The sequence below is a fragment of the Lolium rigidum genome, chromosome 3 (assembly GCF_022539505.1).
Source record: "Lolium rigidum isolate FL_2022 chromosome 3, APGP_CSIRO_Lrig_0.1, whole genome shotgun sequence".
Classification (NCBI taxonomy): Eukaryota; Viridiplantae; Streptophyta; class Magnoliopsida; order Poales; family Poaceae; genus Lolium; species Lolium rigidum.
This window is the reverse complement of record NC_061510.1, coordinates 147,286,168-147,301,658: the sequence shown is the minus strand read 5'-3', so window position 1 is coordinate 147,301,658 and position 15,491 is coordinate 147,286,168. Positions and strand designations below refer to the sequence as shown.

Sequence of the window (15,491 nt, the reverse complement as noted above, 5' to 3'; positions counted from 1 at the left end):
CAGAAAACCCGAGACTCCACCGTATCTGTAATCCACGACTCACCCTCCGTTTTCCCCCGAGCGAGAGGAGCCGGGCGAACCCAGGGGCGCCGTCCTCCTCCTTCCCCAACGCCTCCGCCGCTGCCCCAGCCACGCCATCTCTCTCGCTCTCCGCTTCGTCCCAAATCCTGAATTACTCTCGTTACCTTTTCCCCTTATACCCGTGCGATCGCCCCCTAGATTGGACTCCTCCCGAAGCAGCAGCAGCAGTCGCCGTTCTCCTAGGACCTCTCGACGACTGTCCCGTTGTCCGCAACGACAATCTGCTCGTTATGTTTGGGCTCGACACGGTAGAGCTCAATATGCCAAGAGCTCGCAGAGCTCAGGAGTTACAGGAGGATGCGGAAGCGCGGGACACATGGCAGGTTGCTTCCAGCAGAGCTCAGGTCTCTCTTTCCGGCAAGAAGGAGACGGAGACGGAGATGTATATGTCAGAGGAAGTATTCTGGACAGGTGATGCCTTTGGGGTTTCTGGCCCCGAGACAAAGAGTTCCCCCGTGGGGACAAAGGAAAACTTGCGCTTCTGCACCCCCAGCGCTCCTCTTCCACGACCGCAGGATGTGTACCACATTGTGGTGGACAACACGAACAAGCCATTCAAGCATGCATTGCTTGACAAGAGCCCTGATGGTGGTGCCAGTCCCACACACCCACTTGTTAGTAATTTCTGCACACGTTTGTGCTAATCTCACATCATCGCCCATTATTTCTAGTGATTGTGCTTAGAAATTTGTAATACAAATTATGGATGGAAGGTGTCAAAGGAGCAACTATCCTACTGTGAATGAATCATATAGAGAATTTGAAGCCTTAGGAAGATTGGCAAGTACTTCACATGGATGCCCATGAGTTTACTGAATACCTGAAAGTAGGAAGCCTAAAAATATTGCCTTTGTGCTAATCTCACAACATCATCTTTCCGCCTATAACTTGTTACTAGTTTGATTGGAAATTTATGAACAAAGCATTAGAAAGATTGGCAAGTATTGATTGCACTTGGGCATTGACAAGTTCTCTGAATATTTGAAAGTAGAGAGCCTAAAACTAGTTTATACATGACCATTGAAATGATTTAGGCTAGGAGAGAGGACTAGATATGATTTGAAATTGTATCACTGAAACTAGGAAAACAAAACAACATTGCTATGGGGAATGGAACGGCAAAATATGCCTTCTCAGTAATGAAATATGTGGTTTCTCTCAGAAAAAAAAAACAGGTTGATGACGGTGTCCTGTGGCAAATTTTCCCTTATTATTATTATTTTTAGACAAGTGATGTTGTCCCATTCTGCATGCATATATATCAGTTCTAGGCAATTAAGTTGCAGTGAGCAAACTGCTGCAAGTAGTGGAGTGACATGTTTGTCTCATTCCAGGAAAAACTCCCTGTGGAGCAACTATTTGACAGGCGTGTTCCTCAAAGCCCGCCGTTAAAACCACCTGAGTTGAGTGACACTCCTTTTACATTCATTCAAGACCGGAAAACCTTGAACAAGCTGGTGAGGAAGCTGAAGAACGCAACTGAGTTTGCTGTAAGTAGCTGTACTAGTAGCATGTCAAAATTTTCTTGCTTTCCACTTCATACAAATGACTTGTGCTTTTGCTTGTGCCTCACTACTCCAGTACTTGTCTAGTTGTCAATTTTGATACTTTGGATAATACTTACCTTGATTCCTCGGATGGTGTTTTACTATAAATTATTGATTAGTCTAGTTAGTTTTGCTGGTATAGACTGATGTTAGCGTTGTGAAGATCAGAGTTGCAATTGCCACTGCTCTGCTAGACTATAATAATGCTAAGATCTGTGTAGGAAGCTGGGTTTTCTCCCATACTAGAATTGTCCATGAACACTAACTATTAATCATATCCGCATGCCATGCTGCAAATATTAAATTAAATAGTCATAGACTGCATTGCTGCAAATACAGCTCCTGTTCTTTGACAGTTGCCCAAATCTGAAAATGCTCTACATAACCATATTAACTGTTTGATGATGAAAGAAACATAGTTAGTGATGTCGTGCTGAATGAGAAATACATTTTTCAACATGGTTCCAGCATCTATCAAATCCTGGCCATCCTACAGTTGGAGATGATAGTATATGAGCTGTCATTCTATAAGACTGCTTATGTGATTTGAGACCTGCCTAGTTGGATTTTTTTCTTCCCTCATTCAGTGCCCAAAATGCATAACACCCATATTCTGTAACTAACTTCAAAGTTTCTATGAGTCAAAACTTTCACACATTTGGAACCCGATTTATTGTTTCAAATATTTCATTATTGTTGTACATAGATCTTCAAGCGTGGGTATGCAAAAAATCCCCTTAGGCCTTTTTAAGTTGTTAAAATTCATGAGTTTTTATGGCATCTTCAGTCAACATGGGTGACTTAATAAAAAATATTAGTTCATAAAAGGTTTTGCACCCATTTGATAGTTTTTCGAAATTCTATATTTGAAGCCCTCCACTCATATATGATAGTTTTCTGTAATCCACAAATAGGAGGCTGAATTCAAATGTCCATCTAAACTGATTTGAACACTGGTTTTGTTTAATTTTCTTCCAATGGGCTTACTATTGGCACACTATTAGCATATTAGTCACAGTGGACATGGATCCACCAAATTGAAAAAATCACCGAACCATCCAATCCTAAATCAATTCTTTTGGGCGGTATTGTAATTACTAACTTAAAGACATTCATGTTTCATCTTACTGTTTTCAGGTCAATGTGGAATACAACCACTTTAGGTCTTTTCAGGGTCTCACCTGCCTAATGCAGATTTCAACTAGAACTGAGGACTTTATTGTGGACACTCTTAAGCTCCGCAAATATCTTGGTGAGAGGTTAAGAGAAGCTTTTCAAGATCCAACTAAGAAAAAGGTACTCCTTGCTCTTTCTGTTATACTGTTTTTCTTGCTATTTATCCCCATAATCCAGTTTTCCATCTCTCTCATGACAAAGTAGGTAATGTACGGGACCACTCGTGATATTATGTGGCTTCAACGTGATTTTGGGATATATATATGCAACCTTTTTGACATAGGACAGGTATAATGTTGGATATATGAACATCAGCATGGTCTTTGAATCCCAGTTCATTTGTTCTTCTTTCATGATTCATTCTTTGATAGTTGATGCTTGATCTTCTAACTGCGAACAGGCTTCAAGAATCTTACAGATGGGCCATGTTAGCCTGGAGTATCTTTTGCTTAGTTTCTGCGGAGTGATAGCAAAAAAAAGGTACATACGAATTCTCATCCATCTCCTGAACACATTCTGCTGTAGCATGCCGTGAATTCTATTCCGAAGAAAATTGCTAAGACATATATATCTCGTAGATGTCAGCGTGCAGATTGGAGGCAGAGGCCACTTCCTGATAGAATGACCAAGTACATTGCCTCAAAATTTCCACTTGGATTTTCTTTGGATTGCCCCTCATTTTGTTCTTTTATTTTATTTTGGACTCTGCTCTTGCTAATCATGCCCGTCAAGTTTGTATGATCGTGACTATGCTGTGCAGGTGTGCTAGAGAAGTTACACACTATCTGCTGTACATATATGACTTAATGCGTTTGAGGTTGATGAATGAGTCTTCAGGTGAAAATGATCTTCTTTTGGAGGTATTATTTTGTTGCTCACTAGCCTTTCTTTGTTTGCTTGCCTGATGGTAATGTTATTTTTACTGCATTGTTTAATATTCTCCGCATCTGCTAGCAACAAATTCTATGCAGAATTTGATTCCCTTTAGTTCTTGCAATCATTTTAGCATTTGAATGTAAGAATGGGCGCTCTCGAGTGAAGTGCACTGAAGAGCACAAGCACATCTTTTATTGTAGCATTGTTGCTTATGGATTGGCTTAAGGGCTTTGGTGGTTGAACTGGTGTGGACTGTAGAGCATACAAACAAGTAGTAAACTGATGTGTCTGCCATTACTGCAGGTTTGCAAGTGTAGCAATGAAATCTGCTTGCAACTATACGAGAAGGAGCCACCGACTGATAAATCATACCTTCACATACATGGGTTTGTATTTCTCTTGGTTAACCAATGTTTTTGTATTAGAACCTATTCAAGCATTGTAATTCAATTTTTTTATGTATTTCAGGCTGAAAGATAATGAATTGAGCGCAAGGCAGCTTGCAGTTTTCGCTGTAAGTACTTTTCTTTTTCCCTTTTTGGAGTGTTTACGGTTCTGCATGATACTGGCATCTTGACCCTGGATAAGTTATCTGCACTTCAATACATACACATGACGTTTTGCTGAAATGCACATGTAATTCTTTCAGGCCCAAAGTTTGGTCCCTGTGGATGCCTTATTATTTTATAATTTGCTGTTTGTAACTCTAGATGTCAGTATGTCACACCTTACTGAAAATTTTATCTCAATTTTATTTAATGAAACTATTCTATTTTTTCTTTTATGCTTTTGCTTAGCGAATAGCTAGTGCTAGTCTGCCAGTTATGATCTAATTCCTATTTAGAAGCTGAAATAAAACCACTAGTTTTCTACCATGACTTAGTTAGTTGTTTTCAATCACAGGGCCTGTATCAATGGAGAGATAGTGTTGCTCGTATTGAGGATGAGAGCACTGCTTATATATTACCCAACAAGACTCTACTTGAGATAGGTATCGCTATTTGCTAATTTCTGTACATATATTGCGTAATGCATGAGTTAGCTCGGCTAATGCATCCCTCTATTTTGGTTTACAGCGAAGCAGATTCCTGTGACCGCTAGGAGGTTTAAAAGAACTGTGGAAGCAAAAAATAAATTTCTTGATCACCATCTCGGCCATGTCATTACTATCATCAGAAATGCTGTTGCTAATTCTGATTCTTTTGAAAATATAGCCGAGCAACTAAAGAAAGAAAGGCTGGAGGAGGTAGTTTTCCAAGTTTTATCTAAAAATATTGTAAATTTATTGTTGCAATTTGATGAAAGAATGTAGTACAAAGTAACTCCTGCTTTGAGGTTTACTAATTTTATTCAGGAATCTGGACTCCTTTTCATACTGATTTATTGTGCTGTGCAGTTAATGGTGGCAGATACAAAGAGCAGTAGTGAAGACACGGAAACAATTACTGCTGTTGATGCTGATAATAATGAAAGTAATTCTCATTCGAGTGATGAACCTGCTTTAGTTCCAGGATTTTCAAGCGAGCAGGTATTGCATGTTCCTGCTTTGTCTCCCTTTTTTCTCTTTGCCTTGACTGTAGAATTAGTAAGTGAAATCTTGAAATATTATATTTACGAGTAAACGATTGATGCCAATTAATCTGCAATTTGCCTTTGAAATTTTTGTGGGTGTATCCCAACTCTGCCCTAGAAAATATTTGCATCTAAGTCAATTAATTATGGTTGTTGCATTCCAGGGACATGTACCAAAAGCTCCCTTCTTTACTCTTATAGTTGATGGGTCCTTAGATTGTTCAGCCATATGTGGCACTCTCAAGAAGGTTCTAAAGTGGATGGGATTTGATCAGCTGACTATGGTCATCATGTATAAAATTATTCCATTTATGAAAAGTTGTCCTGAAGAGCTTCGGCCAAAGTTGGTACATGAAATACTAGAGCCAGTCTTTCACTATCTTCACACCAAGCTTTATAAGTCATGGTGTGCACTTTTGCACGATGGTGCAGTGGAAGTTCCTGATAAAATTGCTGACATTTTCTCATCGAAGGAAGAAGCTAATAAATTAGGATCGAGTCTTATTATTCAGTTGACCCATGCAGCATCAGAATTGCTCGCTGTAATAGCATGTCCACAGTTATATGGATCTTCAGAGTTTCTTTGTTCAAAATCTCTTGTGGGGTAATACTATCGAACTTAACTGTTCTTTTTAATTATTAAGTTTGCTGTGTATCAGGTTATTTGAGATATGTCGTTTCACTTGTAGGTATGTTCTATGCCATGATGTCCTTAGGCTTCAAGTGCTGAGTTTAATTTACTACATCTTTGGAGCATGGAATGTTGATGAAGCAAAGATGACATTGGTTCCACTTTGTTACAAAGTCATAGAAGTTGCTACTGCTACACGTCATGATGCCATTATATCTTTTGTTAAAGATATGATTCCTCATCTAATTCAGTGGTTAGCTTTTGAGTCAAGTTTGGAGGGCACTCAACCTGGTGATGTGATAATTAAAGATCTTTGTTATCAGGCATTTCGCTGTGTTCATTGTCCAAATCAGGTAATTAACCGGTACACTCTAAGTTTATGTTCCGTGTCTATATCTTCCTTTTTGTAGGATATATTAAATCTGAATCTCCCTTTCTATTGGATAACATCTTCCCAAGATTTATCGAGGGCGAAGGGAAATATAATAGAATCAGCAAAGAGATATTTTGAATTTTAGGATTTTGGGGAAGAAAAATAATGTTGAACACTAAAGAAATCTTAAAATTTCAGGATTTATCGTGTGAAGAAAAACCCAAGGACAGGATTTACGAAGTCTTTCAAAGTTGGCTCGAACAGACAAAGTTGGTTGTTGGCAGTAGAAAAAAACCAATGCATGAACTGGAAGAATTTGTGTGGATATGGGAGGTATATTTCCTACCCCTCTTGTTTGATATCGATATGTTCCTCCTTGTTCCTGACTTGATAATTTTCTATGTACTTTACGTGCTTGAAATGGTTTCCCTTTTTAACAGTTCGTCAAATTTTGTTTTGCTCACATTAGGTTGAAGAAGAATTTAGTAAATATATTCCAGGTTATATCGACATGTTGCATCAAGTGAATGAAATGGATGACTGCTTGGAGGTAAATTCTTTATTGAATCAATACTTCACCCATAAAGTTCCTTAGACTAATGCAATTTGGTATTCACAAAACAGTTGTTTTTATATGATTGTTTGTTTATTTACAGCGCGATTCTTCTTCACCGCGGGTTCTCTTTGAGAAATTAGATCCTAAATTTGTATCCAAATATGCTATTGGTAGCCCTTCTCATGATTACCTCTGGGCCATGTCCGCTATGGTGAAGGTAATTTTATTAATGCTATTACGTTACTACCAGTGCTACTTTATCGTGTATCCAACATTGTTGCTTTTTACCATGCGTATATTGGAATGTGCCACCATGATACGGTGGCATCATCATGCCAACGATTTCACTACGCAAAATACTTGGATTTGAGTTTAGTATTGAGTAGTATACCATGGAAACTAAGAACCCCATTGAATTTTATTATGTATATACTTATGCAAGTATAACTAATATCATGTAAGTGGTGTGGATGTGGGTATGTAGTCTTAGAAAAATACATTTCTTCGCATATATCAATATATTGCCTAATGATTATTTTATTTTTTTGCTTCTGAAGCGCAAAATGTCTGCGATGCATTGGCAGAGACGGAATGATAAAATGTTCCAATTTTTGTGTTTACTCATTGATTTTAAACCTTATATTCAGGTAACTGTTCCATTTCTTATATTAAAACTGAGTTTAAAATGTTACAAGACTCACCAGAATTACGATATGTGGATAACATGCAGCACTCAAGTTATGATGACAGTGTAGTGGAACTTGTGGAAGAGTCAAAGGCTTATCCTGATCTTGCTGAATTTCTTAGGGCTGATGCTCTTGAGGTGAGTAATTTCATACTCACATGCATATAATTGAGGGTTACTCTAATCACTCCTTTCTCAGGTTTTCTGTGCAATACTGTTTTTGTGGGAGCCTCAGTTCCATCCTATGATACGTAAGGTGGGTAACATGAAGAAACTTTAGAGTTAACTTTTTTATGTTCTTCCTCAAAATTTTAAATTGAATTCCAATTTCATTATGCAGGAACACAAAGATGTGCTCAAGAAAATACTTCATCACGTGACTTCTCTGGAAAACATAACTTTTCTGAAGGTATATTTCCCCCCTGTGTTCACGCTTCGGGAAATATACAATTACAATACAAATTTTCTTCTTTTCAGCCGTTGCTACCAGATGTAAGAGATTTTCCGGTGCGTTTGCGACCTTACGCAAAAAATTATATTGATAACAGGAACAAAGAGGTATGTCACATCATGTGTGCGTGTGGCAGAACTGTTAATCTTTCCTTATCGTCTGCCTATATGCCAAGTAAATTATTAAATTATTTCGCACATTTCATTGTAGTTATATTTTAGCAAAGTCATCGTCCTGCTCCTGCATTTAGTGTATTATTTGATATGCAACACAGCTTTCATCGAGATGGTTGAACGGAATAAATTTATTAGTGTAAAGTAGAGATTTTTCCAAATAGAATATGGAAGAGAGGAAACTGCGTTAAGAGAAAAGAAAACGAATACAACATATCTGATCTTTGTGAACCGATGGCAGACACAAGAGGTTTTTGTTTGACCTTTTATAATTCTATGTATCTGGTGAAACAACTTGTAACCGTCTTAAAGTGAAGACTTCTAACATAATTCTGTAGCCTCCGTCTTTCAAAACACTGCTTGTCAGATACATGTTTTCTTTGACCAATATTAACAGGCTTGTTGGCGAAACAAAGTCAGTTTTTCAAACTCAGGCCCTCGTTATTTTCGTAAGAAGAAAAATTCCAATATATGACTGCTCTTGATGTTTCACTTTGGCTACATTTAGTATATCATGAAATTATTTCTTTTTCCAGTATATTGTCGCGAAAGAACAAGCAAGATTGCATGAACAATTTGATGCACATTTGGCTTCAGGTGTGTTAGATCATTATCTCAGCAAGGTTAGTTCTTCAATGGTTGCAACAATGCCCTGTATTTATATGTACGTGCAAATGATTACCTCGTTAACTTGTTGAGGTTCACAGGGTGATGCAGGTTCACACGGTGATGCACTGAAGGCTGTTCTTAATGATAGTAGACAGTTTTCAGCTCTGGATCATGATCTCATTAAGTTGTCTTTTGAGGTCCTCACTAATAGTTTGCCTTTATTTATGAATTATATTTTCATGGAAATGTATCCATCACAATTTTCTACCTTTCTATAGCGAAGAGCTGAGCTTCTGGGCAGGCGAGATCAATTACATTTATTTTACAAATGTTTTCAACGTGTTACTAGGGATGCACAGGTGTGCTTTCTATTTGTTCTGCTTGTCCTTAAATTTGTTGAAGTTACCTGTAGTTTCTTTTTGTCGGGTTGTGTTGCTGCTTCTACTTATTAGTCATATGGTCTGAAGGTCATTTGCATGGTAGTTTTAATGGAAAATCCTCTCACCTTCTTCCCTCTTTTCTTCCTTTCTCTCTCATATGTACACTCTCGTGTCAATGGTTTGTGCTGATTCAAGAGGTTGTGTGGTCTGAAGGTGGACAAACTACTGAATTACATGATACCAGCCTATAAGTACTTTTTGACTAAATTTAGTCATCCCTCCAATCAGCTCCATTAAATGTCTATCAACTCTTAAATGGATTTTAGAAATTGCTAACAAAAATGTCAGCAGTCATGTCAGTTGGTGTACAAGAAATAATTTCCATGGGTTATACTCCTTCCCAAAAAGTTTGACTAACTACATAGAGAAAGACATAAACATCTATAATACCAAAAGTACACAATATGGAAGTATATTTCATGATGGGTCTAACAATATTGGTTTGAGATTATATATAAATGTTGATACTTATTCTATATAGTTGATCAAAATTTAAAAAGTTTGACTTTGACCAAAAACTATATGCATCCTATTTTGGAAAGGAGGGAGTATCATTTATGTTGCATAGGATCTTCAAATAGGAGAAAGTAATTCTACACGAGAACACATGATAGTACCTTTTATTTGGTTAGCAATTTATCGTAGATTGATTTTGTGTCCATGCCGTGAGCAAAATCTAGAGTTTCTTATGATCATTTTCATTAATTTTTTTTGCTCTCGATATCTTTTTTTCATTACTTTTCTTAAATTGGTATCATGGTATCATCAAAAGGTTGGTATCACTAGATATATCCTCCATCCCTGATCAAAGAGAGAACAATGTCCATTTGAAAACATTTCTAACGGTTCCTTGGTTCGGACCGACAAAGTAATGGCACTCGATTATTACCAACCTGACAGCAATCATCTACCAGCCATGCAGCAATTAGTAATGGCTTAAAAAAAGGTTGATGCAACTGTTATGGAATTATGTTACAGACACTCAAGCTCATGTTTTTTTAAGGCGTCGCCTAGTTGTCGCCTAAGCGTCAGAGCGGCTGCAGATGGCAAGGCGTCGTCCTCGCCTTAGGCTGGTGTCTAAGGCGTCCAGATTCGACCTTTTAGGCGTCCATGTCGTCGCTTAGGCGGGGAAGACATCCCTCTGGCAGCTTTTGGACGCCATGGACCAGTCGACCCGTGGTGCTGTGGAACGAGCCCCTCTGACTTTGTTTGTTGTGTGCCCGTGACTGAATGGCTTGTAGTGTAGATCTGACAGTACAGTATGTGAGCGCCTTAAAAAGCAAAGTCCACAATACACTATTTACCAACAGTGCAGAGTCCACAGTGCTTCGTCTAGACCACAGAATCTTGACCTCTAGTTTCTTATCCAACAGGCTAAGTTAGCCTAACATAGGAAAAGCAAAGTCAGTGGAGCTGTTCCTCCTGGTGCTTGCTGCTAGCTGCTTCTGCCTCTGTACTAAGCCGTCGTCTGGCTTCGCGCTTTAAGTGCCTAGGCGTTGAGCCCTCCCCCCCCCCCGCCTAAAATCTTGTAGGATGTAGTTTGCATGAAACTTTTCTTGGGAAACTCCAATGCATAAAAGGTTCATGCAACTTTTTGCTACGGCTATGTGTTTGCCAAAATGAAATGTACAAGCCAACTTGGAAGATACACTATTTGCAAGTTGCAACTATGGATTGCTGCCTTGTCTATGTTTGTTTTTAATTAGTGCCCCAACGAAACTGCAGGGGTGTGTGGTGAGTGCTGACTGGCGTTATTTTCCATATTTATCTCTTGAATTAATATCATGCTTTATTAGTTTTTGGTTTCCCTGCATTGACCAAACCGCCTCCTAAATCAGGAGCATTCTGTAGCGATTTCGAACCATGATCGAGATTGCTCAAACGGGATCCTGGGGGTTGGAGTGAATCCTAACTATGCCATGTACTCATGGGCAGGCTTCTGCCATTGGTCATGTGTGTCTGTGTATGGATTAATTTTATTTTGCTTTGCGTGAAATCTGCATAGTTCACCTTAAAACAAATTAGTAATTACTCCCTCCATCCCCATTTAGGTGGCCAACTCGCCTTTTCAGGTCTAGTTTGGCCATCAGTTTGACCAACAAAATACGGATTATATGTCACGAAACTTGTACCATTGAGTTCGTATTCGAATAAGCGCCTTTTGAGGTCTAAGGACCATCAATTTGACCAACAAAATACACCATTGAATTCGTATTCAAATAAAGTTTCTAATGGTATAATTTTTATAATATGTGACACATGTATTATTGATCAAATTAGTGGTCAAAGTTAAAACATGAATAACGAGGACGCCACATGCATTGGGACGGAGGGAGTAAACATTGTCTTAAATCGTTTTCGTGTTACACGTGGCTGGAGTCTAAAGCGGGTCACAATTCAGTTCCGTATGGACTTTAAGAATTATGAATTTGATAATATGTGAGCTGCACTTAGATAATATGAACCAAGTGAGAAAGCAATACAAGGACCTAGAGGGCGATTTATTGTTTTTCTCTACTTCCTTGTATGTAGCCCCCAAAGGTATCTATTTGCTGTCATTTACTCTCCAGATTTGGCATCTGAAAACTTTGTTCAATCCAACTTGTACTGGTCTGTGAACTACGCAAATATGCACTTCCATGCCTTTTCTAACCATTTGTTGGATGTGTCAATTTCCAGCTAAGAATTGAAGTTCAAAGTTTGATTGATCAGCTGGGCCGTCAAGACTTTTTCTGCATTGACGATGATGCTATTGATTGGGTACTTGTCCCATCAGTAAACACTTTATATTTACTAGCACACATGCTTGAACTAGTCCTGTAATGTCTCCATTGCTGTGTGCTTGTTTTTGTAGGACCAGAAATGCTGTTCAGAACTTGTGGACAAATTCAACAAGCAAGTCTTCACTGGGTCTGATCTTCCAAAATATTATGTTATTCGTGGAATTATGGTCTGATCTCTTATGTCAACTCTTTTTGTGCTTCAAATAATTAGTGAACCTTAATTAAATATTCAATAAATTGTCAGGATTATCGAGCAATGTCACGCATGAAGGATGGCTCATGTTCATGGTGCGATGTTTTTCAGAAGGTAGGATGTTTAATCACTTGGATATTGTTGTTTCTTTTATATTTTCTCTTTTAATTCTATGTTGCTTATTGGTCTATATCAGGTTGTTGGTAAACCATATGATAGGTGGATACAAAACATTCCCTCGGTACTGAGCTTGTGCTTTTTTCTTCACAATTTTATTGCTGGTAGTGTACGAGTGTTGTTGATTTCTTTTATAATTGATCAGTTTTGGATGGACACAAGATACTATAAGCACCAGTATTATGACATCATTCAACAACCATTGCAAAAGGTTAGATACTTTGGTATACCCTGGTCACTAATTTCCTTAAATGTTCATAGATATGCTTCATACGAGTAGTATTTCTATTAGATACTGATAAAGGTTTGTAATACTACTTAGCAGTTAGTAATAAATGGTACACAGTACTTCAGTATTTCATAGCATCATCACCCTTTACAGGATATTTTTCTTTTGCTCGTACCCTCAATTCTTATTAGTTTCGTTTTGTGTGTATTCTCAGTTCTTATAGACACTATGATTTGCCAAAACTCGTGATTGCGTGAAACGTGAGTTGGGGATGTCCATAGTAAGATGCTTAACCAATGCCATCCCTTTCAACCGTAATGCCAAGTTATCCGAAAATCTGTCGTTCTCCAATCCCTAGATGCCCACCCCCCTCAGGCTTGGCAAAATCATAGAGAAAGCAGGCTACACCTAAACCTATCTATTATCTGATTAAAAAGGAGCTTGGATAGCTGCCTTTTCTGTTTCTGTATAAAGTCAGTCAGTCCTAGTGTTGGGCAGAGGCAATTGTCAAAAGATTGTTTTGATAGGATGCTTTCTTGAATCGAGCTACTTTTAGAAAAGGCTTTTTTCCCCACTATATGGTATGGGTACAAACCAAATGAAGTAAGATGCAGTCCATAGCCTGTGGGAGCCTTCTGATAGTAATAAGGCAATATTCTTTCTGTCGGATTGGCAGTTCATAGCCTGTGAGGGGTAGTGCGTGTAGGGAGAAGGGAAATTAGAGAACTGGAACTTCTTGATCGGATGCTTGATCCAAGCATAGCACTGCTACCTCTGGATCGAGTACGGTTGGTACTTTCCTACTTCGACTAACAATTCCCTTGCCTAATCTACTAGGACTGATAAATGAGGCACCACCCTGGTTGGATTGGTGCATCTGTAGTCTAGGCCCGTGAGGCTCTAGCTGGGTTCTTGTCGATCCCTATGTGTATAGGGGACTGCATAACACGAGCATTGTTGCTGCTTACGTGCAAGTGCTGGAGACGTCCATAATAGTCCCACGGTTGGTGAAGTCGGATGACAGTGAATATCTGATCATGAAGATGATGAGCGGGATAACAGCAGTGCGACGCCCGGAACGTGACAGCATTGAGTGTTGCAAAAAGCCCTCTAGGCCTTGTTTATTAGGGGTGTGATTTTATCCCCAAGAAGATTGGGGATTGGAGGGGATTTGGTGAAACCCTTCCTTTCACCCTATCCCCTCAAATACTCTTCCATCCCAATCCACTAGTATGGTGGAGTATTTTTTAAATTTGCACAAAAATGAGTCGGTTTGTGGGGGATATTGTAGGATTATCCCACCCAAAACCGGCTTGGTAAACAAACTATTGGGGATTTTTTCAGGATCTCGAACTAGATCGGGATAATCCCTTGAATACACTTGAAATACACTAGAAGTAAACAAAGCCTTAGGAACGAAGAGTTGAGTATGGTACAGCCTGAGGAAGAGGAAGTTGGTGCTAAGTGCTACTCCCTCTGATAGTTGAAAGATAGTTGGCTTGGATTCATGATTCAGGAGGATGGGGCTGAGAAGGGATAAGAACTTACTGTACTCCCAGTTTAGTTAGTTTTGTCGTTGAACTAGCATTGAATCAAATATTGAGATGTCATCTTCATGAAACTTAATTTGTCAGTTTCATTTTGTTTGTGAAAACTTTAAGTGACACATCCATGCAAATTTAAAGGTCTACAATACATCTACTCTAGCATAACATAATTCAAGACATGTTGGGCCAAATATAAGAACAGAAAAACAGAAAATTCTTGCAAGCGTATCAAAAGTGTACACAGACGATTTACACATTTGAGGAAGTAAACCCTTAAAAGTTCTAAGCCTGCAAACCCACCTTTAGTTCAGTTGATGCGGTAGTTCTGGAAAACCAAGTATCCTGTGAGTAATTTATTATCTATTGTTCTTGAAAGCACTAGGATTTCAATCTGTTGCTTATGTTGATTAATTTCTTGGACACGGTACTATTATAATTCTCAGTCTCAATTTTAATATTAACTTTTTGGAGATGCATTTTGTGCCTTTGCTATCCCTGCTTTGCTTTTTTGGACACGGTAAATCTATAATGTAGATGTTTTCTAACATTATTTATCTGTATTTTTTGCCATCAGATATGGAAGAAGGAAGAGTAGATTCGACTGGAGTAGAATGGATGAACATGAAATAGGGTTGATAGTTTTCTACTTCATTATCTTTGTTTCTTTAGTACTATATATTTACAGTAGGAATACTAGTTAGATTGAAGTAGCTTCTCTCTTTAAATAACAACGACAAGTCCTAGAAGCTCTATAAATAAGAGTAATGTATATATTGTAGTTGCAAATATTATAAGTACTAGCAAATTGCTTGTGCTTCTCTACGGAAAAAATGTGAGATGGCATGAAGCTGGACTGGTCACGTTTAGAAATTAGGCCAAGCCGCTAATGACATTAATGATTCATCGATTCAGGTTATGGTTATTTGAGATTCTAGTATTTATATGGTCATAATTGTATTTCATTCATATGTCATGAGCGTATTTCTTAATTATATCACAAGTAGCAAATAACTTGCGTTGATACGAAAATAATTAAAATTGGTAAGATTAGTTGGGAAATATAATCATGAAAGTTGAGTAGGTACATGATATTTATGAATTTTGTATAGAAAAACAATATAATTCTAAAAATTAACCAATCTATGATGGTAACTTTGTAAGGAATAAAGCTTAAAGACACGTAATTATAATTTTTTGTTGGTTTATAGATTGATGGTCACACATGTCGCAATAATACAGTTAAAAGTTTGACCGCAAAATAAGCTATAATTCAGATTACATTTTCTTCTATAAAGGTTGTGGAAATTCTAGATATAACTTCAACCTGAAGCATCTCGGAGAAAGCTAAAATTACGTAAGTAGTAGCTAGATAAACACATCATGTCTTGCACC

General features: G+C 38.1%; 1 protein-coding gene across 1 annotated transcript; it reads left to right on the top strand.

Moving 5' to 3' along the window:
- Positions 1–311: 311 nt before the first annotated feature.
- LOC124695640 lies at positions 312–15,021 on the top strand. The gene is made up of 31 exons (XM_047228464.1): positions 312–695; positions 1,416–1,571; positions 2,766–2,924; positions 3,009–3,092; positions 3,205–3,284; positions 3,383–3,433; positions 3,565–3,664; positions 3,984–4,066; positions 4,149–4,194; positions 4,584–4,671; positions 4,757–4,926; positions 5,077–5,208; positions 5,417–5,856; positions 5,942–6,236; positions 6,455–6,589; positions 6,726–6,806; positions 6,913–7,029; positions 7,370–7,459; positions 7,543–7,635; positions 7,697–7,753; positions 7,838–7,906; positions 7,975–8,055; positions 8,658–8,744; positions 8,829–8,927; positions 9,009–9,089; positions 11,850–11,930; positions 12,025–12,120; positions 12,198–12,260; positions 12,343–12,387; positions 12,469–12,534; positions 14,674–15,021. The coding sequence occupies exons 1-31, from the start codon at positions 312–314 to the stop codon at positions 14,692–14,694; spliced, it is 3,630 nt and encodes a 1,209-aa protein (XP_047084420.1). The 3' UTR covers positions 14,695–15,021.
- Positions 15,022–15,491: the final 470 nt, after the last annotated feature.